Below are 26,664 nucleotides of genomic sequence, written 5' to 3' on the forward strand. Positions count from 1 at the left end.
GTAATAAATGTTATTTGCAGTTAACAATTTTCTTTTTTCTTTATTACAATATTTATGGCAAGACTAGGTATACTCTATTTTCTTAAGCTTTCTTACCCAGAACTTCAAACTTCGTGATAGAACTTTTGGTGATTTTTTTTTAATTGAAAGCAGTTGGCTCATTTGTTATTAACTGCCTACAAATTGTCAGAACTAAAATGGAATGGAACAGTATTAAAATGGTACCCATTGGGGGCACCAGCTATCAAATAAAAGAATCATTAAAATCAGTTCACCAAATAAATTATTATGAAAAAAATACACTGAAATTGATAACACCCTTGTTTTTTGGAGTCAATCAGGTTAAAAATGAAATTATACCAACATGGACAGTAGTACCTGTCTACAAATATAACAGCAACTAGAGAACATGGTTTAATCACGATAATGGGTGCATTTGGCTCACGATCTTGTCATTCCCACGGTATGAATAAGAAAGGTCTGTTTACGCCCAACAGCCCAAATTGTTGCCATAGTAAATTAAGATTTTAGTATGAGCCCTAGCAATGAATGTTTTAGAATCATGAAGGACGTTACACGTGCAACTTTAGTTATTATAAGAATGTAAGAGTTATTTTATTTATTGCAATAAGGATCACCAGCATGACATGCACGGGTAACATGGATGGAAAGCTTTTTGAAATTACAATCAAACACTTTGTGCTGTCAATATTATAGGCAACCACTGCTAATAAAAATAAAATTAGATCGCAGTAACACAATGCAGGTACCAATAATAAGTATAAATATAACTATTGTTTTTTTTTATGTTTTACACACTTTCTACATAGATAGAGTATATACTCTATCTACTAAAAAAAACCCATTTAAAAAGTATCTCTATAACTCATTTATATATAACACTTTATTATACATATAGTATACGTAGAGTCCTAGACTACACAAAATAGACCAATGAAAACGAAATTACATGACGAGTGCGCAAAAGGAGGCCTCTCTATCTACTGAAAAAAATGTTTAGTCTTAAAAGTGCATTAACAATTGGGAACATACATTTAAAGTAAGAGAATATTTCGACGAGGTTTGAATAAACACAATAGTTAGGTCCATAGACGCAGACTTCCTGCATAAACAACAACTACAGCACACAAACTATTTTAATAGATAGTAACACTAACAGAATATTTGTTTTCTCGTACTAATGAGTTTGTATATATATGTTTCCAATGCTAGGACACGGGCCTCCTATGAGGGTTCAGGCCACGCTGGCCAAGTGCGGGTTGACAGATGTCACGTGTCGTCGAACTTTTGATTCTTGGACATGCCGGTTTCTTTACGATGATTCACTCGCCGTTTCGAGAAGTTGCATTGTGGATTATGCGCATATAAATTAGAAACATTTTATTTCTGTTTAGAATAATTAAATACACTATACGTATAAAGTTGAAATATATTTTATAAAATATCAGTACCTCGATGACCGCTTTTGCTTTGCTCGGTATTTTTTTTTTTTTTTTGTTTTTTTTTAATTTGTGTTTTTTGGAAATTATATTTAAGTATTATTATTCGCCAGTAGATGTCACGAAGAGTCATAATAAATTGGGACTACTCAAACGCCTCCTATTTGTTAAAAAAGTAAGTTTAAGTCGATAAAACACGAATATAACACTTTCTAAAAAAGATTCATGGCTAGATCGATTTATCGCCCCCGAAACCCCCTATATACTAAATGTCATGAAAATCGTTGGAGCCGATTCCGAGATTCCAATTATATATATATATATATATATATATATATATATATATATATATATATATATATATATATATATATATATATATATATATATATATATATATATATATATACAAGAATTGCTCGTTTAAAGATATAAGATAAATTACATAGTTTGAGCATGAACACATCCGCTGTCAATAAGACATAAGGTATCCACTGAAAATCAGTACGCTGAGTGGCAGGCCTAATTAAGGCACATATATATTTTAAGTACCTAACAAGTGACCTTTATTGTTATATTTATCTTCATGTATGTGACAAAATAAACGTTTTTTTTTTATGGCAGGGCAAGCAAAGGAGCAGGTGGGCCACCTGATGTTAAATGGTCACCACCGCCCATTAACACTTGCAACACTAGAGGTGTTACAAGTGCTTTGCCGGCCTTTCAAAAACATATACGCTCTTTTCTTTTCGTATTTTCTTTCCTTCTTTTTTCTAAATAACAGGTGAAAAGGTGACTAAACAGTTATACATGTATTTCATATACATTCATGGTAAACAAATCAAAAATTCGACCCATATTTCCATTTTGAGTTCGATCCCATTGTTTTGTTCATGCCGCATTCAGTCAATGCACTATGCCTTCGGTGAATGCATCGTAAAACGCATACAAACTTTACATTAACGAGGTCAATTTCAAAGGCGTATCCATATTGGAATAATTTATTTTTCAGGCGTGTCTTCCCACCAGACGCTACGCTCGTATAGACAATAAAACTAGTCTCTGGCTGAACGCGCATCGGGATAATAACTATCATGTTTCATGTCAAATGTCTATCTCTTTCTCTATCTTAAACCACGAATTTTGATGAAATTTAGTGCTATGACAGTTTGAGACCTGTGAAAGGGTAGGTTTTATGCTAGAAATTCCTCGGGAGCTATCCAAGTTTTCCACTGTAAAACGCGGGCAAAGACAGGCGCGGAAAGCAAGTAGCTTACAGTTTCCAGCGCCTTGTGCGTTTCCCTTTATATTTTGTATAACCTTACTTACGGTCACTTCCGATGATTGTCCAAGACACGTCACAGCATTGAAAACCTTTCAATTAAAATACTTTACGTGTCGTTTTTTAATTGGGAACATTGTATGTTAAAATGCATAAATGTTAGTGATAATTTAACAAGCGTATAATATAATATTATAGGTATAAAATATACTTCCGAACTTTTATATTGTGTTACGTGAGAAGGTCGACTCAGATTAAAATTGGGGGAAACAATTTAATAGTATTTTTCTTTTAGGTTAGATTTTCGGTTCGTCGGAAGGAAATAGACAAGTTTTCAACGCAAATGTCTTATAACAAAGCACAATACTCATATTGAAAGTAAAACTAGTTTCTTATGAGAATATAGTAAATAAATTTGTATAACTTACAAGCTCACCCACGCATTTAAGTATCCTTTAAAAGATTTTTCTTTCCGTTCGTCGTAATGTAATATACCTTCCTCGATACATGAGCTGTCTAACACAAACGAGTTTTGTAAAGAGCCAGAAGTTATTGCGATTAGCTCGAACGATCAAACGAACTCTTCAGCTTTACGATAGCAGTAAAGAATACTTTTTTTATTCTAGGAAGGGGAAGAGGAATTGGGAGATCTATACCACGATGATGAGAATGGAGCTGCTCTGCTTATCAGAAGACACCCTAAACACGGAAAACTTGTCGTGGTAAGTTTATTTATTTATTTCAGCAATTTACAATTAACAATTTAATATTATTGTTACAAATTATAGAAGCTTCAGGTACCTACTTTGAGTATGACTTGACTTTGATGACAAAGTTTAATTTTTGGTTTAATAGCATTCAAATGAGGCGGGATTCGAACCCGCGTCATTTCGCCGAACCGTGACATCGCCTAGCCTCTCGGCCACCCGTGATCCCGCTTTAGCAGTCGAATATTTTCTTTTGGCTTTATATGCCCAAGTGACTCCGAACGCCATCTGTTGAGATGATTAACAACCATCTCAAGCAATATGAAGTACTAGCTGCACCCCGCAGTTTCACCCGCGTAACTTCGTATCCAGTAGGAATATCGGGACAAAAAGTTGCCTATATGTTATTCCAGTAATCTAGCTATCTACGTACCAAGTTTCATTGCAATCGGTTCAGTATTTTTTGCGTGAAAGAGCAACAAATACACACACATCCTTACAAACTTTCGCATTTATAATATTAGTAAGATTATTTAAATAATTACAATATTGTAACGATGATAGTCTTCCCTGTGGACGTTTCAAGACTAAAACTATGCGACAGACGATAGCTTCTTATTAAACAGATGTTTAGAATGTTGATCACACGCAGGTTATCCCATGCAATAGTCACGTAAAGATACACAATGTGTTTTTGACATTGACGCGTGTCTCACATCCTGACGATGGATCCATGCCTATATAATATAAGCTTCACCTGTATGTAGCTGACTCCTTTGATTCGATTTAATGCGCATAAGAGGAAGCGTGACTTGTCAGGCGATTATATGTTGGTTTTTAAAACTATATTTATCATGATGATTTGAAGTTGATGATGAGTTTGAAGGTAATGGATAAAAAGAGATTTGATATGGGCTATTTAAATTTGCGGATGAGCAATATTTTAATGTACGCCTATAGTTTAGTATGTAACTGGATTTAAAATTTTCTTTAGATGATGATCTAACAGAAAATTAAATACCTAATAAGAATAGTAAAGACTGATAACAATACACTAGCTGTGACCCGCGGTTGAAACCGCGTAAGTCCGTATCCCGTAGGAATATCGGTATAAAAAGTGCCTATGTGTTATTTCAGTCGTCCAGCTATCTACGAAGCAAAATAGTATTATTATTCACCAATAGATGTCAGGAAAAAAAACACGAATAAAACATGAACATGAAATTTTCTAAAAAAAATTCCTAGCTAGATCGATTTATCGCCCCCGAAACCCCCTATATACTAAATTTCATGAAAATCGTTTGAGCCGATTCCGAGATTCCAATTATATATATATATATATATATATATATATATATATATATATATAGAAGAATTGCTCGTTTAAAGGTATAAGATTAAACAACATTATCAAATCAAATAGTTACTCTTAAATATTATTATGTTACAATATAAAATCACGCAGTCATATGTATATCATAGAGATTCTAAAAATTGAAGTCACGTCCGCGAACTGCATCTTAAATTATCCATATAACCACAATGATATGAAACAATGGGCCCGCAAGTGGATTAAGGACGGTTGCGAAACTTAACACAATGCCGGGAAAATATAAGTCGACCATTGTGAGTATATGACCACGAAAACTGAATGGCGCTCTTAAATAGTGACATAAATATAGTATGTAAATGTAGTAAAATAATCCTACTAATATTATAAATGCGAAAGTTTGTAAGGATGTGTGTGTGTTTGTTGCTCTTTCACGCAAAAACTACCGAACTGATTGCAATGAAATTTGGTACGTAGATAGCTGGACAACTGGAATAACATGTAGGCAACTTTTTATCCCGATATTCCTACGGGATACGGACTCACGCGGGTGAAACCGCGGGGCGCAGTTAGTAATATATATAGTGTAAAACTAAAAACACACTTTAAAGTTAGAATCGACTAAATTACCAAACTTGCATTACGTACAGAGTATATGTTAGGAATTTATTTTATCCGGGCAATACTAAATCTTTAGGAGTCAGTTTCATACAAACATGCAGGCGAAGCCAATAAAGGCATGTTAAAATATCGACTTTTTCGCTGGGAGATTTAATTTACAAACGTACGTACGTAACGTATTACACAGATAGACTCATAATCAAGCTCAAAAATTGTCCGAAGCTATATTTTGCCTACGCGTATGTTAGGCAGACTTTTCTAATTAGTGTATACAACAAACTTTAAACATTATGTATACACGGTACTCTTTGTTCCGGATGATCTCAGGTAGGGCTGGACCGATTTTGACGGAACTCTCACTGGCAAATAGCTGATGTACTAAGGAGAAATTTAAGATGCTTTTATTCCAAAATACCCACGGGTGCATTGAGTATAGTAAAAAAAATTTATTAACGCGGGGAAGCCGCGGGACGCAGCTTATAGCAGATTATTTAGTAGTCCTAGTTTCCATTAAACGTTCTTCAATTTATAACTAGATGGCGTTGTCTATGGCGTCACCAGCAAAATTAATGTTATTTATTAATTTACAACAAATGCTTTCAACTCTATCGACGAACCTTTTAACACTTTACCTATTGAAAATGATAGCATCATCATTTATTTACAGGAAGGCTCCATAGGTCACGACCTCATCATCAGGCCCATTCCCGACTCGATGACGGGCGTAGCACCCGATGACGAAATGTTCCTAGACCCCAGCAGTATGGCGGATATGGTGTCCATTGATACAGGCCTTCCGCTCGGTGAGTTAGCTTAATAACTCGATTTTATGTTATGAATTTTATTGTGGGAGTCGAGCACGCTTCGGCACGAATTGGGCCAGCTCGCACCGGGGAAGTACCACACCCCCACAGAAAACCGGTGAAATAGTGGCATGCCACTGTGTTTAGTACGGTGAGTGGGGGAGCCGGAGGCCCGTTTCCTTTTCCTCACCCGTCCTAGTCCATTACTACTTTCCAGTCGTTAGTCCTTTCCTTTTTCCCTTACCCCATAAAAGCGGCAGCGCATTCACAGAGGTACTACCTATGCGAATGTTTATGGGCGGTGGTGATCGCTTAACATCAGGCGAACCACCAGCTCAGCTGCCCGCTATGACATAAAAAAAAAAATTAATGTCTGAGTACATTGTCTCTAATTTATCTTTGAAATAGCGAAAAATTGACCTAGAGATGTTGAATGTTGTCATACTTCAAGTGCTCTGTGTGTTTTATTGTTATCCCTCTAAATTTTTATTGTTAAATGTATCGAAAGTGATGCCCAGAATATTATTCTGAACTTAAATATTATTCCAAAGGTTACACTGAAGCGTGGATGACGACACCCTTCATTTCAGAAATAAGTGCGTGGTGTATTTAATAATGTGGTAATATGTTTGAATTAACAAACATAAATGTATAAGATATTACATAGAGTATCTACTTTCATAGGTTATAAACACTCAAAGTAAGCATTAAATAAAACTTGTCGGTATTGCAGTATATTATATGGCCCAATAACAATATTATTTATTTATCTATTAGGCATTTTTTCACAATCAATACTATCATGATATAATTCATAAATAAAACCCCGTCCACCATCGAATATTCGAGACATCAATTGACAATATAACGATGACGAATTCATTCATAAATTGTTTTTATCACAAGTGCAATCAAATAAACGTGTTTCTAGACTATTTTCCATATTTTAATTTGTCTGTGTTTATTTGCAATATGGAATATGTCAGATGGGATGATTGATGTAGTTTATGACACTGGCAACTTCGCAGTTAGTATTTATTGTATTTTTTTATGTGTCAGTTATCGAAGACAATCTGATCTATAATGTTTTGTCTATACTATCGATTATGTTAACAACAGCATAGAATACAAAGTAGTTTTATTTAAACTAATTATTAAATTTGATATTATTGCTAATGCATTATGTATGTTAGTTAATTTATTTACTTTCCATAAATTATGAAACCTATCGAAGCGAAACAATGAATTTGCATTTTTATTTATGCTATTCATAGAGAGGACAGACAATGATTAAAAAATTTACATAAGTATCATAAACTAAAATACATATAGTTTTTTTTTCTCAATTATGACAATGAGCTGAGACTTTTAGCCAGTCTCAAGTTAAAATACATTTAGTTTTAGGAGACAATTTTGAACAGGTTCTCAATTTAACGTTACTTTTTTATAACTCTTTAATATAAGGTCAGAGTCCGTTTTTGTTAAATTTCACATGGTGTCAGCATGAAAAGATTTATTATAGTATTGTAGCAGGAATATCAATGACTTACACAATGACATAATATAACGGCATCACAGTTATTTCTGACAATATTTCTCGAGTGTGTCGAGTCAAATTTTAAAATATAGCATACGTATAATCTTATAATAATAAAAATCTCCCATATTACAAGCATTTTAGCAATACCCAGTCGAATGTTGTACCCAATACGTTTAAATTTAACAATAGAAGTTAAAAAAATATATTTGACAGCAAAATTTGAGGTTATAAATATTAAATTACCGCCAAATTTCAAGACAGTTATTTTGAAAAGTACAGAAGCCGTGGCTGATTTTAAATTGCGACATTACGCTTCTAAATTCTTTTTACACGCGTGATGCTATAGCGTGAAGTATAAATAATTGTATGCATTTCAAAACGGCTTAACAAATTTTTGATCTCGATTTTTTATCTTGGGCACACAAAAAAATTATGTAACTAACTACGCCTGATGTGAATCGCTGCATAATAGTTCACTTACGCTTTTTTATGGGATAACTTATCTGAAAAAGGCTTGTACAATATTGTTTATATTGATTACAACGTACAATTTTTAAAATAACAAAAGATGGTTCGTATTAATCGACGATAAATATAAGAAATACATTTATTTACTTGACAGTTAAATATATACAATAAATAAGAAATAAGAAATAAATGATACTTACGTCACTACCATACCACGCAATTGTTAAAATGACTATATTTAGTTTGTTTGGATGTTTGTCCCTAAATCACACTGAAACTAGTAAACAGATTGAAGAAATTTGTCATACAAATAGGGTATGAACTGACGTAAGTGATACGATACTTTTTATCCCGATTAAATACTTGGAATAAAACAGGAATCTTGATATCCGGGCGTAACCCGGACGAGCGTCTAACATATAATAATACTACACGTAATTTTATATCGATCAAATATTTGTTACAGTGAAAAGAAATCAAAATGCCCAAGAAGAACTTCAGAATAAGCTACAAGGCGCCCAACATGTCATAATCAAGCGAGGTCCATCGTCGCACGATCATCTTAGCGATTATGGTAAGATTTTTGTGATAAAACCATCCTTCTAATAATCCATCCTGCCTTATACGCAAATATAACTCGCATAGATTTGCGAGACAATGTTATTGTGTATTCAGAAATGAAAAACTTGACATCTAAAGAGATTTTACATGTAAGTAAACTATTTACGCATTCAAATGTCTGCCCTTGATTGGAGTAAAGCGAATTATATAGCTTTGAAGTAGCGTCTTGGTAATCTGTAAGGTAAAATGTCAAAAATTTATAGGAGTTTTCATATTAAGTATAAGAATGAATATGTGTTGTAAAACTGCATTTAGTTGGTATACATATGCCAATAATCTTTATGTATAAAATTCAATTGCTGTTCGTTAGTGTCGCTAAAACTCGAGAATAGGAAAGTTTAGGTAATAAAAATAAAGGTAAATGTAACAAAATCTTATGTTATACTATAGAGTTGCGAACTTCATGTCAGCTAGATAAAAAAATAGGTTATCTATATTTAAATTTGCTCATTTGTTTAGGTTCTAAGTTTTACTGAATCCATGATGTCTCCTTAATTAATTAACACCTGCTATATGAAATAAATAGAGAAATTACGTATACGGAATCCTTTGATTAACGCAGGTGATATCAGCGTCCACTGCAAACCTGTTAATTAATGGAGTTATAAATTGATTTCGTCCTAATTACATTGACGGCAGATAATAAAAATTAATGACACACGTGTTTTGTTAACCGCCATTTTTTATCACGTTTTAGTATGACTGTTGCTCTATGATTGTCAGATTCGATTTTTAAACTTCAGTTACGCGGTTTTGTAGAAAAAATTGAGAATTACCTAGAGTTATTAATACTTGATTAGATATTCAGAATTAAAATATACGTGAAATTTAGTTCGGTGTTAGATGAGTGTCCTGAAATTTGAACATTTAAAAATATTCACAAAATAAATGAAATTAAACCCTTCTAGAGATTATTTTATTTCACAGCTATCGTAACATTTAAAATCATTTTTCTCCTATACGGACGACCCACAAAATGCAATATAAAAGAAATACGAAAATATGGTATTGTAAGATGATAATTAATACAAAGCTTGTGCAAAAAAATTGCACTAACCCCGAGAAAAGAAAAAATGATTATGATTATATAAACTGTAAATATTTGGAAGTATTTCCGTTAATCTGCTCTTATAAAAAATCTAAAATGTTTAACATCACTACATAGCACAAAGCAAAGTCGCTTCCTGTCACTGTCCCTATGTATGTATGCTTAGATCTTCAAAGCCTAGCAACGGATTTTAGGGGGATTTTTTTAGGAAGGTTTATGTGATAAGAACGCGTGCGAAGCCGCGGGCAATAGCTTGTTCAACAATAAATAATACCTCCAACTCTTATACGTTTCACTGAATCTCATGCAGTGTGGCATACGGAATGTGAAAACTTAGGTTTTAGATAAAATTTTACAGGTACAAAAATTTCGAAATCGCTTTTATTTTTTACTTTCATTACACTATAGGAAAATGTATCTTAAATGTGAAAGCATAAGGTTGAAGATGGGTAAAACCAACGGGTGTTGTGTACGAAGATATAAAAGTTTTAAAATGTGTATTTAGGTAAATCTGTTATATTTTACAAACAATAAAATTAATCCCTAATATGCATATTAATTTCCAGTCCTTTATTTTTAAGTCGGAGCATTGGTTTTCATTGCTAATGCGAATATTTTATACAAATAAATAAATAAAATAAAGAAAGTTGTTTGACCCATCGTATCACTAATGTCAAATTCATTAATTATTTTTGCCATTTGAATTTGGAATTGTCGTTTTTTCGATGAGAATTTTCAGGTAAATTAGAATGTAGTCAAAGACTATGTATCGTTGGGCAATCAAAGAATATAAATCCGTTAAATTGTAGATAGTATTGTTCATTGAGTTTTATAGTTCGTATGAATTAAATAATGCTACAAGGATAATCTCTATCTTCTCTCCCGTTTTTAACTGATAATTTTGGCATTACGTAGATACTTTTCAGAGTTTATGTGAATAAAAAATATTTGTCGTTGGACTTATTCGAGAAATGTTAATTTTCTAGAAAATATATAAAAATAAGATATTTAAGACATATCTAAGGTCTGCACGCAAGTGCGTTTTCAATAAATAATAACCTTCTTAACTCTCTCAAAAGTTACTCTAGGTACAATTTAAGTAACTTATTATTATCCATGATCCATCTATCAATAAACAAAAATTTATCGAAATTAATTCAATAGTCCGAGTATGATACAGTTACTAGACAGAGTTATTTGTATGTAACAATGGATACGACAGAGCAGGAAAACCATATCGTTATGCAATCTGTTGCCTAAATTACATTATAGTACCTACGTGATTGTATGAAATTGCCATATTTGTTTGATCTGGTTCAGATTTTGGTAATACGTGCAAGGTCTGTGACCTGTGTTACATAATCTATTAGATATGAACTGTATCGTTCTTTTTTTAAACTTCACTAAAGAAAACTTGATTTAATAAAATATTTATATTATTTGTGTGCCAATTAAAAACGAATTAATGAAAAAGGAGGTTAAGTAGATTTTTGTAAATCAGAATATTCCAAATCTAGTATAGTATTGTGTTATCTGTGATCCAAATATAGCAAAATTAATTTTTACCGTCCCCTTTACATGTGACTAGCTATTCAAATATTTGTAAATTCGAAGCTGTAGGTTTACTGAAATTCCATTGTTCTATAAAAAAAATGACATTCCCGAATATGTCTTATAACAAAAAGATTATATTATTATTAGATTTAATAAAAAAAAACGATTAGTAGTCTATGATAGTTGTCATGGCAATAGAATAGGCATAATATTTTAAAATATTCAAATTTGAACTACGAATGGTCTCTGTCCGAACCGGGCCAATATTGTACATAGAACACTATTTTTACTGTATACACGAAACAGCAATTATAACAACTTAAAAAAAATTAATTTAACATCAACGAATATACGTTTTAATTGCGCCAATAATGATAATATAGTTAATTTTCGGTTTGTTGGTTTTGTCTACGCTTGGATTAGGGTAATCACTTTTAAAAATGTGACCCAAATAAAAATTTTACGCGAGTGGAGCCGCAGGAAGCAGCTAGTTGTACAATAAAATCAATAAGGTATATCACGTACCTATGTTCTTTATCTACTAGTTTTAGGGACAATGCGTAGTTTTCTACAACCGATAATTTTGTCTTTTATAGCCTTATACGACGAAAACGTTATCACAGATATATAAGTAATTATTACATGTTATGTCAGACGATAGAATCTTCGTGGTATTAAAGCTTATTTTTTATAAACTCTTATGTAATGTTATATTACCTTATCTGCAGATAAGATAACATACAACGGTTATGCATAAAGCAAAATGTTACTAAACTGCGAGTGCTTTTATGGAGGGTATTATTATTTATTTTAATTTATTAGAAATATTAATAGAGGGTATTATTATTTTAATTTATTTAGAAATTTAAGACTTTTTAAACGCCTTAAATAACAATGACCAACAGCAATGCAGGATTTCCTTTAATGTAAAAAAATATAAAATACAATTTGAGCCCTTTGAAAGAAAATAACAAAAACTATTATATTCGCTACTTAAATTTTATTGGGTTTCGTAACTTGTTATTGTCTCAGTAGCAAAAAATAATTAATTAGTTACTTAATCGTGCGTGATCACTGGTGTCGCGGGAAAAAGCGTAATAAAGTATAGATTAGTAAGACAAGATGGAGGCAAAACATGTTTTTTTAATGTCGTCTTGGCGGGACTGGTTATTAAACGGCTATGTTAATGATACTGCTGTTTTTAATTGCTGCTAAACTTATGATATGACGCCCGCGAGTCTATTAATACAAAGATTGTCTGTAGTTATTGGAAAAAAAGTATTTGTTTTGATTGGTTTGATCTTGCCTCGATATATGATATGATAGACTATGTGGCACTTTTACAATTTAAAGTACTAAGAAAAAAACGGCGGAAATTTTGATAATTTTACCGGTTTGTTATTGATTTTACGGACCGATGTTTCCAAAAACAAAGGAGGTTTTCAATTCGAGCGTATATTTTTTTATATATTGAATCTCCTACTTGTTGATACTCGGTAACTCTGAGGATTTTCAATCGATTCGCGTGATTTCGTTTGTATTTGATAGAAAATTGCTGTCATATGGTAGGTACCTCAATCCCCAGCGACCTTAGGTGACCTTTTCAACTGACTAAAAAAAAGGAAAATTGATAACCATGCGACTTTATTTTTAATATTACCTAGTTATGATATGTGTTCGCTAAGAAACCGTACGTGCATATATTATGTCATTGGTGAAAATGCTACCCTAATTAATTAAAATTGATTTACCTTTCCAACCGTTGATTTCAGACAAAATCCGGCCAAACAGATATCGAAACATATCCTTTGTTAATAATAGAATTGTTATTCGACGAAACAGTGAAATTTAAACGAAACCTATCTCACAGTGACCGGTTACAGAGAGGTCATAAGGTCATCGCGATATTACGTCATCTTCATTATACATTCACTGGACGTGATCAAAATATTAACTCAATAATCCATAATTATAGAACGCGCAGGGGAAAACCGACTTGATTAATTCAGAATTTTAAATGAAAAAAAAATCTCCACTCATTGTTAGCGCATATCGTCCATTTTCATTAACATTTTAAGCTGTTTTTTTTTTAATAGATGACACGATAGAGGCATAAATAAACTTTGTAGTGTTGCCAAATCAAAAATTTATAAGTTAATAAGCCGTTGCTTCGGCTTAGTCCGGATTGACTCAAGATATAAAATAGATTACTAGGTAAATAGTAATTTTTTAAATCTATTTAGTGATTTTCGAGTAAATCGTAGCAAACAAGAGATCGTTCTCTTTATAATATTTAATTGTCTAAGTTGAACGTCTTAACGATGCTAAATGTTATAAAAAAAGTTAATTTGAAAAGCAAAAATTTAAAAAAAAATGTATTCTCATCATGAAATATGATATTTTCGAAAATATAAAATTTAATCTTTTTAGTTTTACAGGTAAGGGTTGCTGTAAGGTAATGAAAAAAAAATAAACATATAGAACCTTCATATTAAAACACGTGCCATAACCGCGTGACTGGCTTTCCAAATAATTACTATTCAAATATTCATTAGTGTGTGAATAGAATATATATTTATTACGATCGACCATTGATGATAATTTTATTAACAAGAATTTTAATACAGATAAATTTAAAAATATCATATTAATAACTAGGTAATATTTTTCAATATCACCCATTCTTTTATGATAGTCTGACGCAGGTAGCGGAACCATGTTTTAATGTGTTTTTTTTTTTTCGGTAAAAGAATAAAGATACTTTTTAACCAACGTTCCTATAAGGCTCCCGTTCTCATTTTGACTGTATTATTTTTAGTTATTTTGTTTGTTTCTCTATAACGTCTATCGGTTTCCAACCGATTAGTAGCGACTTTTTGTGATAGTAACAATCATTTGGTGGGACCAAATTTTAGATTTTAGAATTTGAACCCCACCCCTAAGGCCTCGCATCCACGGTGATTTTTCGATAGAAAACAATTGTTTACATGTTAGTACTATTTAATATACTTGATACTTTAATTACTTGATTGAATGATACTTAGCCTTCTTTTGATGCACATAGCTCAAAATACACAATCATGTCTCGATTATAAATTCATGACAGCATAGAAATTGTTTTCTTTATCATGGCTTAGTAAAATAATGTGTGTGTATAAGCGCAGTATTTTGTTGTAATTAACGACTGTAATGAGGTATATTTTAAAATAATAATTAAATTCAATATAGCATATTTGGGTGTAGGTCTCTACCAATTGAATATTACAGAGTTATACAGCTGCAATAAGCCCGCGGCGGTTAGTGTTTTGATGGAAAGATAACAATTCTTAAGACTACCCTAAAATCGTGTATTATTCAAGTTGATGGGCGGTATTATATCACGATACTCAAATAAATTACAACTATTTTTGTTTTGACGCAAATCTTTTGTGGCATTTACGAACGGCGCCAGTTGGTAAAGTATTATTTATGGCTGCGTATCGCGATCCACGATAACCTGTTCAAATTGTATTTTGTCGCGTTTTATTACTTTAAATATATTCCTAAACCTTTATATCCATTGACTGTTTTATTATATGATAGGTTGTTTAAGGAGGGTCGATAAGTCATAACCTCTTTGGTGGCAAATGTCAAACGTTAATGTGACAGATACCCACTTGGGCGAAGCGAATTCTTTTTGCGCTCACCTGCACACGTGTTCACGCTTATTGGATCGATTCATTTATTTTGGGTGTGTGTTGTGGAAAAAAAGTGGAAATATTTGTGTTATTGTTTGTATGCTTGAGATGTTTGATGATGTTTCACACAAATTCTAGTGGACTGATTTCAAAATTTTTTTACCTGGAGTTATAAAGATGCAAGTTTATTGAGTATCACAGGCCATATTTTATTCAGTTTTCATCCCGGGTCAACCCGATTGGAGTCCGGACGAGCGGCTACTAGTTAATGATTTCGAAGTTCAATGGCAATAAATCATCAGTCATCATTTTCTACACACCCTTACCATAACGCTGTTCTTCTACTCATAACCATATTCGTTGTACTTTTAAATAAATTACATTTTTATCTGAAGTTAAAGCTTTCTGTCATAACTCTATCGGTAGTCATTGTTTGAATAATATAAAATTAATACGATCGATGCAATTTTGCGATTATAAAGATTTGAGGAAACTTTTCCTACAGGTCTTAATAATTATATTTTCGACTCCTTATTTGTTCCCTCAGCAAAGATACAACCTATAATGTAGCGCTTTATCTAATAAAATTTCTACAGACTAAATATTTAATACGCGACTATACTAATAGATTTTAGTATGTTTATACTTATTTGTTGTGTGCTGTGCGTGTTTAAATAAATATTTTCTTTGAGAGTATTTAATAGAGGTATATTTACAGCATTCATGGAGCCGGACCACATTGGCAAGCGGTATCGGCGCAGGCGATCCGCGGAGGGACACAGCCGGCAGAAACGGGAGGCGCCTTACGTCATATATCCGGAAATACTAGTGATTGTTGATTATGATGGATACAGGTAATGTGGGAATTGTGTTGGCGTTTGTGTTTCAGTAACGTTTTGTATGAATTTTTTAAGATTTTATTAGATAAAGTAGGTACTTAGGTAATGAAAAGTATTTGTTAAGCAGAATATAAGACTAACATAAAAATAATGGTAAATAACGAAAATACCTTGTTTACTAATTAGTTAACTATCAAGCTCATATTTAATCATCGTATGCAATTAGTATCGCATTCTTTATACGTCAAATCATTTCTGTTTATTCTACTCAAAATTATATAGAAAAAGTATTATAAAATAAAAAAAATATCTGAATCAAAAGACATAAGAGATAAGCGGTTTTATCGCTTAAGCAGCTATCTCTCCCAAACAACCTGCTGTACCTACACGTAGCCGCAGTGTCGTTCGTAACCAACTTTTAACCTTTTGACGAGTAAAACCACGGTGCACAACCTGACTCTTTATATGTTAGACTCTTTATATATGCGAGAGATCGCATATATAATAATTTAAATGACCTAACCACGGTGATACAAAACTGCTGACATTTACGAAAATAATTTTTAATTAGGGGGAAACCTAATCGCCGTCGTTTCTTTGTTTCTGATAATATAATAAAAAAAAACATTCGCGAATCACAAGCGATATGAAAAAACGTATTGAATAAAATATTATGTTTTATATCGAATTTCAAAAAACAATGAATGGGCATGGTGAATGAATAATAGAGTCGTTTTGATTGAAAATGCATTAAGATTTAAAGGCTATTTTTATAGTATTGGATCTCATATAAATAAATTAATAAATGAGATTTCGAGCTATTATTTACTTAAAGCTGGATCCACGCGTAATGATCTTTCGTATAAAAGCGTTTAGGAAAATAACAATACATTATAAATTGCAATTTTTGGGGTTGTAAATATATATAATATATTATGTGTATTTTACGTACCTAACATGGAATATCCCGTAGATTCGTGTAAGTATATTTAAATTCACTAGAGACTGGAAAAACAATTTATAAAAAAATATTTAAACATCAATCTCTCGTCATACCTATGACAGCGATATTGTATTTTGTGCAATTTATTTTTTTTATTTATTTATTGCCAAATTTGAAATTCTGTGTTGTTTTGTAAACTCGTATTGAATTTATGATCTAACGATGGGTTTCAATATCTAACACTAATTCTAGATCTGTTGATTAAAGTTACATTTTAAAATACATGGTATCTTTTGCTCGCTTTCATTCTTGCGTATTTCAATAAAGAAGCGATGTACATCGAATTATTCTAATCTGTAGATTATAGATAAAGACACAGATTCAAGATTCTCGTGTCATTCTCAGGTTGCACGGAGGTGACAATTTGCAGATAAAACGATATTTTGTCTCGTTTTGGAACGGCGTAGACCTCAGATACAAGCTGTTGAAAGGGCCAAGGATACGGATTTCGATTGCCGGCATTATTATATCTCGGGTGAGTATTTATTTTCTTTTTTTTTTTTTGATGACAGATTTATCCACAGACTGTGTTTTAAAAACATAGACTATGTATATTATCAAACAGCCAGGAGGCAGAATGATTTTTATGTTTATTGTTTAATAGAAAACTTTGTTTTGTTTAATTAAAAAGCTATGAGTTGCAACCGCAACTTATAAGCAAAGTATTAGGCGTAACTTTTTATCAAAAGTGCTACTTTTGACGACAATATCATTTAATTGTTATTTCAAAAAGAAAAGGTATTTAATCATTCGAAATAATTACGCGGATATTATAAATTACATTTCCAGAAAATTATTTATATACAAATGCTCAAGTCCCCATTCTATAATCTCTATTAATTTTCAGGTTAATATATTAGAAAAACAAAACACAATATACAAAAATAAATATATCATTATGTCATCAGGTCGACAATTTAAAATTCACCATTTCATCGGTTTCTACGCAGAGCTCTTCCAGAAAATTCTTTTTCGATTTCGGATAACCGTCCAGTACTGTTTCTATCATATCCGAACAGATTCTCTTACGCTTCCTTAGATAGAAATAAATTTTTATATTTAACATGTTTATATATTAACCCTTGGCATGCCTGGTGGGCATAAGTTACACTGTATGCCTGGTGGGTCTCTCAGACCCCGATTTCAAAATAGCATTTTTTTCAATAAATTTTATTATGTTAGGTGATTTAATGATTCAAGACGCATGTTTAAAGGGCAAAAAAGAGATGGTAAAAAAATCATATTAGAAATTAATCAACTTTATTAAAATATTTGAAATTAAAGTTTAACTAAAATTTTTAAGCAAAATTTCGTGACTATAACTTTGTTAACATATAATTAGTATCAAAAGTATTGAAATCATAATCAGACTTTAATCCAGTGTGAGGCACTATCATATACTTAATCTTAATAACAAAATAATTAGTCTTCATCCCTTTCATTTACACTTTGTAAAGCTTTGGTTCGGTAACACTTTGCGCATTGAAAAATCGAGTAGACAAGACAAATGTGACAACTACATGTCTCACAAATGTACTGGGTTTTCCGATCTTTTTTCGCGGGACAAACGTATCATCTTTGTCAAACTCTTCTCCACTTGAATCAAATGCAGCTACGTCTTCAACATCCAACTCTTGGAATAATAAACTTGCTATGTTCTGGTCTGTTAGTTGTTTATTCATGATTAAACTGAAAAAAATAAAATAGGATAATGTAATGTACAAACTAATATTATTTAACGGACAAATTCCAATATTTATAAGAAAAAAGAAAAATAAATACTTACAAAATAAAGTCACGCCGTATGCCTGGTGGGGTCTGTGGGACCCGGAGGCACTTTACGCAAGTCCTTTTACGCTGATAGCTCACCGCGGACTGAGGAAGCGGGTGGAGGGCATTCCGCGGTTAGTAACGGCCAGCTACTAAAAACGGTGAGGCTCGAAATTCAAATTTAAATGAACTACAACGGTTCGCGCGTTGGTATGGGTCTGACAGACCCTACCAGGCATGCCAAGGGTTAACAAAATCACCATTTGGTAGGCTTATTTTTGCGGATTATAATATCTAATAACTATTAATAAATTCAATGAATACCTACAAACAATTTTATGACTCTAACTCGTAATAAATTACGATTTAAGCTTTGTTTTAATCTGAAATTACGGCATTTAAATAATCGTTTATCGGGCTCATAAATGTAAGGAAAATTTTCGAATATTTTTTTGTTAATGTTAGGTTAAAAATCTTAGCGGTTAATTAATTCTTAGTACAATTTCCTCTAATAGAATAGTTATTTAAAATTTACTTTGTAGATACTAATTTACATGTTCCTTAAAACTAGGTCAAACGTTAAAGTATCTATATTTTTATAGCCTAAAAAGATAGAGTGTGATATTACCTGTATTCCCGTAAATATTTTTCATGTTCATTTAAAATAGCACGTTTTTTCTGCGCACCAACAACTTCCACAGAATCACGTAACGCTGTCAATTTACTCTCAATTCTCGATACGTTTGTATTAATTTCGTCAATTTGTTTTTTAGCTGCGTCTGATGTGGGTGTAGTTAGTAAATTTTTGAGGCGAATTTCAACTGTTTTTAAATTATTTCTCCTTTCTTCTAACTGGTGGGACAAAGTCTTCAATTGTGCGTCGTAGTCTAAAACAATTCGATATTTGAATGTAAAATGTATGCGATGATGTTACTTCTAATGTGTCTCGTAGAATATCATAAAACTCCTAAACAAATTCGAAAATAATGACTAAGAATATATTATTTGCCATTTACTTATTGAGTACATATATTTTCATAGGAGGTATATTTTCATACAATAAAAATATAGACTATTGTACAGCTATTCCTGTAAAAATTTAAATATTTTTATACATTCTTCAATAGAAGTCGAAACCATACATATGAATACCTATTATGTCAAAGGTACCTGAATCTTTTATTTCTTATAATATCGTATGTTATTTGAATATAAGGTACTAGCAAACTCGGCGAACTCCGTTTCGCCACCAGATGGCTTCGTTTTTCCCGCTTTTCTGTTGAAATTTTTCCGGAATTTTCTTTGCTATAAACCTCACGACGCCCAAGACCTTTCCAACGAATGCAAAACCGTGGAAATCGGTTCGTGCGTTCTGGAGTTATAGCGTCAGGAAGGAAAACCCGACTTATTTTTATATAGTAGATAAGTTAATTCATACAACTAGTTAATATTCAAAGCAAAATATATTAATTTATTATTTTATTTATTAATAATAATTAAAACGGTTTTACACCTATAACATTAATTATTAACTATCAATTTTTACATTATATAATATCTCACTTAAATTTATAAATTATATAAATGACACAATTACTATTAAATACATTACATAATTACAATTAATGACATTTAGATACAAGTAACAAGCTTATTGGATGTAAATGCACACCAAAATGATAACAAATCTATTGCAATAAATTTTAAATGTTATTTTTACCTTCAATATCACAAGATCCATCAACGACTTCAAGTTGAATAGCAGCATAAACTTTTTGCTTGCCGTATAGTTTACATTTTATTTTTCCCGCCTCCGAAAGTGCATCCAGCGTTTTCTGAACTACACCTTTTGTATACGCGCCTCTCAAATTAACTGTCACATCGGCACACGAATATGGTCTGTTTGTATCTTCCAAATACTTTAATACGGCTTCGTTCGCCATATTTTTTTTAATTATAAATAATAAACACGTCCTTGTAAATAAAAATTACCACTTCCAACTTCCAAAATACATTTCGAATGCGAAAAGGCGCGTAATTTTTTTTTTTATCCACCCTTGATCATATTTTGAAACGAAAATTTTCTGTACAGCCAGTCAAACGCAAGTCGCTTCAATTTGCGTTAACTCTAAGGTTATTGAAATAATTATTATCGTATATAGCTATTTCTAATTATTTCTTCTATATTTTTATATATATATATATATATATATATATATATATTTATTATTATTACGTTAATTATTGTATTGCCATAAAATAACCTAACGAAGTTCGGAACAGTCATAAAATATATGAGATGATGACAGCACACTTTGCGGTTTTATATCATTAAAAAAATTATAAATATAACAGGTATGAAATGAAACAACCTATCAGTCAGTTAATTAGAGTTTTTGATTTATTATTATTTGCATTCGTATGGCCATAGTATTATTTTACCTGTGGTACGGCTTAGGAATAGATATATGTTCAACATTTTTTATGTTCACCACATACTTTATTATTTTATGGGTACGTATACATCATGTTTTGGGGTTTTCTCAGGGTCGAGATGCAACACCGTACCTAGAAAGAAATCGAGTTGGCCGTGATGCTATTGACTCAGCCGCCGCATTAACAGACATGGGCAAGTATCTGTTCAGAGAGAGAAGACTGCCTGTATATGACATTGCAGTTGCCATCACGAAGTAAGTTTCATTGTCATTCGTTAAAAAAGTACAACTATTAAAGCTTTTATTTTTGTTTATGGATTATCTTAAAATAATTAGATTGATTTTTGATGTAATAATATGTAATTATTGTCGTAAATGATTAATAGCAGTGTACGACGTTGAGAATTATTAATTAATTGTATTTTTTTAGCATTGATTAGTTTTGTTACATGATACGTGTGTGCAAGTTCTTTACGCAACTCTCTGGGCTAAAGAATAAAGATATTGGGAAATTTATTACAATGGACGGTTCAGTTTGAACATTAATATAATTGAGCGTTCAATAAAAGCTTTAATAACACACGAATAATAGATTGCTGGTAATAAACCGTGGCATTTAAGTGTCTTTTTATGAATAATTTCCAATTATAATGTTTTAAATGGCTTCATTATCAACAGTTTTACCGTTTTCATGTGATTCGAATGAACCTTGTGGGAAATGTGTAATTCTAGAATTTAATTCGCTTTTTTTTATTATTTTGTCATAGGACAATATGTTTGCTAACCATAATATATCCGAACTTAATGTCATTTCGTTATTTTATATCAAACCGGATTCCGTGTGGATGTAACAGGTAATACGGTGAGTATAGCACAAATTACTTGGCGCCATTATTAAAAAAAAAAGTTTCAAAAGTTCTCTCGTCAACTGTCACTTTAATCGATGTTATTCAATATCGTCGACTATAAATTATGTGAGGTGGAGGTCGCAACGTCAACGATGAATGAAGACACAAAAACTGATTTTACCAACAGGTATGACATGTGCCGACGACGCAAGGGTGGTCGCTGTACAAAAGGCACCGCTGGTAATTTAATTTTATACCGAAGCGTTTAAAATGGCGTGTGGTGTTGACATATTCAGCATTAACAGCAGCTTAAGAGTGACATAATTCGGCTTGATAATTTTTTTAATGTCCGAGGTTAAGGATTTGGTAATGGCGCTAAATTTGCAACCATAGACAACATTCTATACGTTTTTTAAATTGCGACCGTTTTAAAAATGAACGCGTATAGAATGTTGGCTAATATTTGCATAACAGTACACGATTATTATGCTTACATTATTATTTGATAAGGTCTATCCAATTGGAAATTAGCTCGACTTTATAACGAACCGAACTGTGGAAGGCTATCCATATAAAGTGCCAATTTATTGAGTTGTATATTTGCGTGGATTTCAGACTAGACATGTGCAGGAGACAATTCGCGAACGATGCTTGCAATAGAGGGACAGCAGGTAGGCGTGTGCGAAGATTTAATATAAATATCCCAAGCACGCCTGTAAATCACCAATGTCCCTTACCTTTCGATCACGTTAATTCACATTGAGTCCCAAACCTTGTATCCAGTTCCGTGATCATTCGCACCTTGTGAATAATCTTTTTAATTAGAAGTTTCATGTATAATTTACAACTTTAAACGTCACTGATACGGTTTTTACGACTTCGTACGTAAACGCATCTACACAGCTAATGCAGATGAGTTTATGTATGAAGGTAAAAATTGCTGCTAATTGTATTCGTTTGAAGTTTTAAATTTCTAGTAAAGCATTGTCTCTCTGTTGTTTTCTCTTCTAGATCATACTATAGATTTTCATGTATATAAATACTTATCGACCTTGTAGTTTAGACATTAATACCATTTGTACATGACCATAACTCATTTAATGAAAAACAGACATGCGTTCAACTTGACTTTACTACGACGCCATTCAATTATTTTATTTTCACATTACTATTGGCATCCAATTTCTATTCTCACTTACCTAAAACCTTCGTCATCTTTTCAGACGTGTAGTTTGAGTATTTGAGCTTAATATCACTAGCTATCATTAAAGTTACTCATAACAACCAAGTCGCATCTTGTTATGAGGAAATACGCGGCAACAAAAACTGCATGACAGTAATTAGCCATTAATGAATCAGGCGAATAGACAAAAACTGTAGAGTTTCGTCATAGACTATAAAGACTCGTATTTGCATGTTGACATGGTAAAGATCGGCCATAAAATTTCAACATAATGATTGGCTTCTTGCTTTACCTTTCAAAAGAGCACCGGTCCATCTTCTCATAAACATGAAAGTTGCGTAAGGTCATTGAGGGACCAGTTGGCCCTACCTTACTTGCGCGAGGACACAGCCAATTGAATTTAAAGCATGCATTCAACAATGTAATTATGTGTATCAAGATATTTGGTCTTTTTGCAAAATTTAACTAACCTCTTGCACAGTTCCGAGAATCTTTTTTATTAATGTCTATAGAGACATTTATTTTATTTTATCTTCTAAACGACTTCCGTGAAAAGAAACTATAAATGTCTAATACCTATATATTTCCAAACCAATATTTAAATATTGTTCGTTATTTGTAATTACTATGTTTATATTATTTATAGCAACCGGGTTTAATTTCCTAACTCTATACTTTGGTTAAAGTACTAATATATAACATTTTCTACACATTGCTTGCATGATTTACGCTTTATAGCACTAGATTATTATCTATCGATCATCGACTTTCCGTAAGTACATTATCATATTTCAATTCGATTCATTTTACTGTTTGTTACTCCCTCACGTCATCGTCAGTACCCACCAAATGTCATAGACAACCTCAAACCTTGAAACCTTTCCTGTTTTGATTTTTTTATTATTTTTTTTTTTCGTGCAAAATGTTAGCAAAGAGTTTTAATATTTTTCTGTCTAGGTTTCGCATATGTTGGCGGCGCATGCGTAGTAAACAAGAGGTTGGAAAAAGTGAATTCCGTTGCCATCATTGAAGATACCGGTGGATTCTCTGGTATCATCGTTGCTGCTCATGAAGTTGGACATTTGTAAGTAGTCTAGTATGCCACTTTAATCTTAAAACTTTAATAATTAGACTAATAAAAGGATGTGTGAGAATATTCTCAATGTTTCTAAGAGTTCGATACAAAGTGTAAAATAGTTTTTACGTATTAGTTACGTTTAAAATTTGTATTAGAAAAATATAGCAAAGAGAAGGGAACATGGATGATCACAATAAATTTGTTCGATAAATAGCATAAAATAGGTTTCTCAAATGGGTCACTATTACGGAAAGCTTCCAAACTGGTTTTTAACTTAAAACATATACATATTTTAATCTGTCGGTTGAAGCTTACTAAGCTGTCGGTGGAAACTTACTAAGCTGTCAGTAGAAACCGGAGGAAGGATGAAAGCTATAACTAAAGCAACATTATAGTACCTATACCTGCGTTTGGTGACAGACTTGGAGCAGTTCACGACGGAAGTCCTCCACCATCCTACCTTGGAGGCCCCGGTGCTGAGAAGTGCAGATGGGAGGACGGTTTCATCATGTCAGACTTGAGGCACACGGAGAAGGGCTTCAGATGGTCTCCTTGCAGTGTACAGAGTTTCCATCACTTTTTGAAGTAAGATTTTTTTTATATCATAGCAGGTAACTGAGCTGGTGGTTCGCCTGAAGGTAAGCGATTACCACTGCTCATGAACATTCGTGGCGGTTCTGCAAATGCGCTGGCGATGCAAGGTGTCTCTGCGAATACGCTGCGCGCTTTTATGGAGTAAGGGAATAGGAAAGGATTAACGACTGGAAAGAAGGAATGGACCGAGACAGGTGAGAAAAAGGAAACGGGCCTCCGGCTCCCCCACTCACCGTACGGAACACAGTGATATGTTACTATTTCACGCGGGTTTTCTGTGGGGGTTTGTTACTTCCCCGATGCGTGCCGAAGCGTGCTCGACTCCCACAATAACAAAAACATAGAAGTGGTGTGTGATGTTAAGAAAAAAAAATGTACATTCTAAAAAATATCGTAACGAATAATTTTAACTAGCTTGAAAAATATACTTTCAATGCATTCTTTAGTTATTGTATGCAAAAACATACCTTAAACATACATGTATTCAATTTATTTTAGGATTTTACGTACTTACGTTCCTCTCAAAAAAAAATCCTTGTTCTTAGAAGTCTTACTATTGTTTCCCGTACACAAAACACGAATCTTAACAATCCCAATAAACGCTAGTCTCGCACACTAAACGCTACCCATAAACATGTTCCAACACCACGGTTCTCCAACTTCCAGTGGCGACACAGCGACGTGTCTGTATAACTCGCCGCATGAGGACGACTCCCTGCCGCGAGTGTTGCCAGGACGTTTGCTCACACTAGACGCGCAGTGCCGGAAAGACAGAGGCACGAGGCAAGTGATGTTTGATTTATTTTATTTATTCGTGTATTTAGCGAGGAAAAAAAATGAACAGTTTTTACAATAATAAAAGATAATCCATAACGACATTGGTTTAGAAAATTAATTAATACATCAATCGTACAGTTTACAACGTAATTAAATATTACTAATTGTTATTTCCAAAATTTATTCATGTTCCCAATGTATATGCTTTTTTTAGAAATTACGAATGGTATTAAAAGTTTCAAATATTTTTAAAGTATATAGTAACACTAGCTATCTATTTATTATCTATGAATTTTACAATATGTTTCAAAAGATGATGCCTACTATTTTGTATAATCTCAGCAAGATGATATCGAAACCCATAGACAGTATGAAGAGTTAATTGTACGGTTACTTTTGTCTGTCTATCCATTGCTATATTATTTATAAAATGCCTATATAGCCTATAGTAGTATGGGATCTTACACACATCGAACTAAAACAGAATGTTTGTATACTTCCCGAGATTACCGCGTTCAAATGAACAAACTCTTCAGTTGAACATAATTAACCATCTCTATAAATGAAAGTACAATATTTCGAACCCATTTCCAGCGCATGTTTCAAAGACGAGCGGGTTTGTGCCCAACTGTTCTGCTTCGACGCTGCAAGCGGTTACTGCGTTGCATACAGACCCGCCGCGGAGGGCTCGCCCTGTGGTGACGGACAGGTGAGTTTAAGGCCATTCCAATTGGTGACTAGTTGTGAGAGGCTTCGCCCGTGGTGCATATTTAGTCTATGCCAATCAGTGAAGCAGCTTTCTAATGATGAAAGAAAGGTTCAGTGGTTTTTATGTGAAAACGTTACAAACATACAAAAATACAAAAGTTTCCCCTTTATGACATCAATATATAAATATACATATATATATAAATAGGTAACATTTATAACGAAAACCTCAACCTACAAATTGTCAGAATTAGACTAAATTTTCATGGGATCACATGAGATCAGCTTTCAAATAAAAAATAAATCATCAATCGATGA

The 26,664-nt window shown here is 32.6% G+C and overlaps 2 protein-coding genes and 1 long non-coding RNA gene across 6 annotated transcripts in view; 1 reads left to right on the forward strand and 2 right to left on the reverse strand.

The window, feature by feature from the left end:
• Window positions 1-26,664, forward strand: part of LOC119837189 (A disintegrin and metalloproteinase with thrombospondin motifs 16) — a 110,618-nt gene that overhangs the window by 78,995 nt on the left and 4,959 nt on the right. For 3 of the 4 annotated variants that reach the window (XM_038362714.1, XM_038362715.1, XM_038362716.1), the window contains 11 exons: window positions 3,369-3,464; window positions 6,068-6,203; window positions 8,678-8,785; window positions 15,830-15,965; window positions 17,299-17,428; window positions 21,271-21,413; window positions 22,622-22,677; window positions 24,147-24,273; window positions 24,688-24,852; window positions 25,528-25,644; window positions 26,233-26,347. In XM_038362714.1, coding sequence (XP_038218642.1) covers window positions 3,369-3,464; window positions 6,068-6,203; window positions 8,678-8,785; window positions 15,830-15,965; window positions 17,299-17,428; window positions 21,271-21,413; window positions 22,622-22,677; window positions 24,147-24,273; window positions 24,688-24,852; window positions 25,528-25,644; window positions 26,233-26,347 — 1,329 coding nt within the window. Of the gene's footprint in view, window positions 1-3,368; window positions 3,465-6,067; window positions 6,204-8,677; window positions 8,786-15,829; window positions 15,966-17,298; window positions 17,429-21,270; window positions 21,414-22,193; window positions 22,247-22,621; window positions 22,678-24,146; window positions 24,274-24,687; window positions 24,853-25,527; window positions 25,645-26,232; window positions 26,348-26,664 lie in introns of all 4 variants that reach the window. The other variant, XM_038362713.1, reaches the window with a different exon arrangement.
• Window positions 17,436-20,683, reverse strand: LOC119837191 (homologous-pairing protein 2 homolog). Its single transcript, XM_038362718.1, has 3 exons — window positions 20,444-20,683; window positions 19,352-19,610; window positions 17,436-17,987 (listed from the first exon to the last, which is right to left on the reverse strand). The coding sequence occupies exons 1-3, from the start codon at window positions 20,664-20,666 to the stop codon at window positions 17,858-17,860; spliced, it is 612 nt and encodes a 203-aa protein (XP_038218646.1). The 5' UTR covers window positions 20,667-20,683; the 3' UTR covers window positions 17,436-17,857.
• On the reverse strand, window positions 18,029-18,979 carry LOC119837192. The gene is made up of 2 exons (XR_005288136.1): window positions 18,740-18,979; window positions 18,029-18,642 (listed from the first exon to the last, which is right to left on the reverse strand). It is a non-coding gene; the product is annotated as an uncharacterized LOC119837192 (long non-coding RNA).

This window comes from Zerene cesonia, chromosome 26 (assembly GCF_012273895.1).
Source record: "Zerene cesonia ecotype Mississippi chromosome 26, Zerene_cesonia_1.1, whole genome shotgun sequence".
NCBI lineage: Eukaryota > Metazoa > Arthropoda > Insecta > Lepidoptera > Pieridae > Zerene > Zerene cesonia.

Excerpts from the sequence above, each read along its gene's own strand:
- LOC119837191 (XM_038362718.1), bottom strand. The coding sequence starts at position 20,666 with ATGGCGAACGAAGCCGTATTAAAGTATTTGGAAGATACAAACAGACCA. Across the intron at positions 19,611-20,443 it reads TGGATCTTGTGATATTGAAG|ACTACGACGCACAATTGAAG; the intron begins GTAAAAATAACA and ends GAATTGTTTTAG. Across the intron at positions 17,988-19,351 it reads AAATATTTACGGGAATACAG|GAAGCGTAAGAGAATCTGTT; the intron begins GTAATATCACAC and ends TTTCTATCTAAG.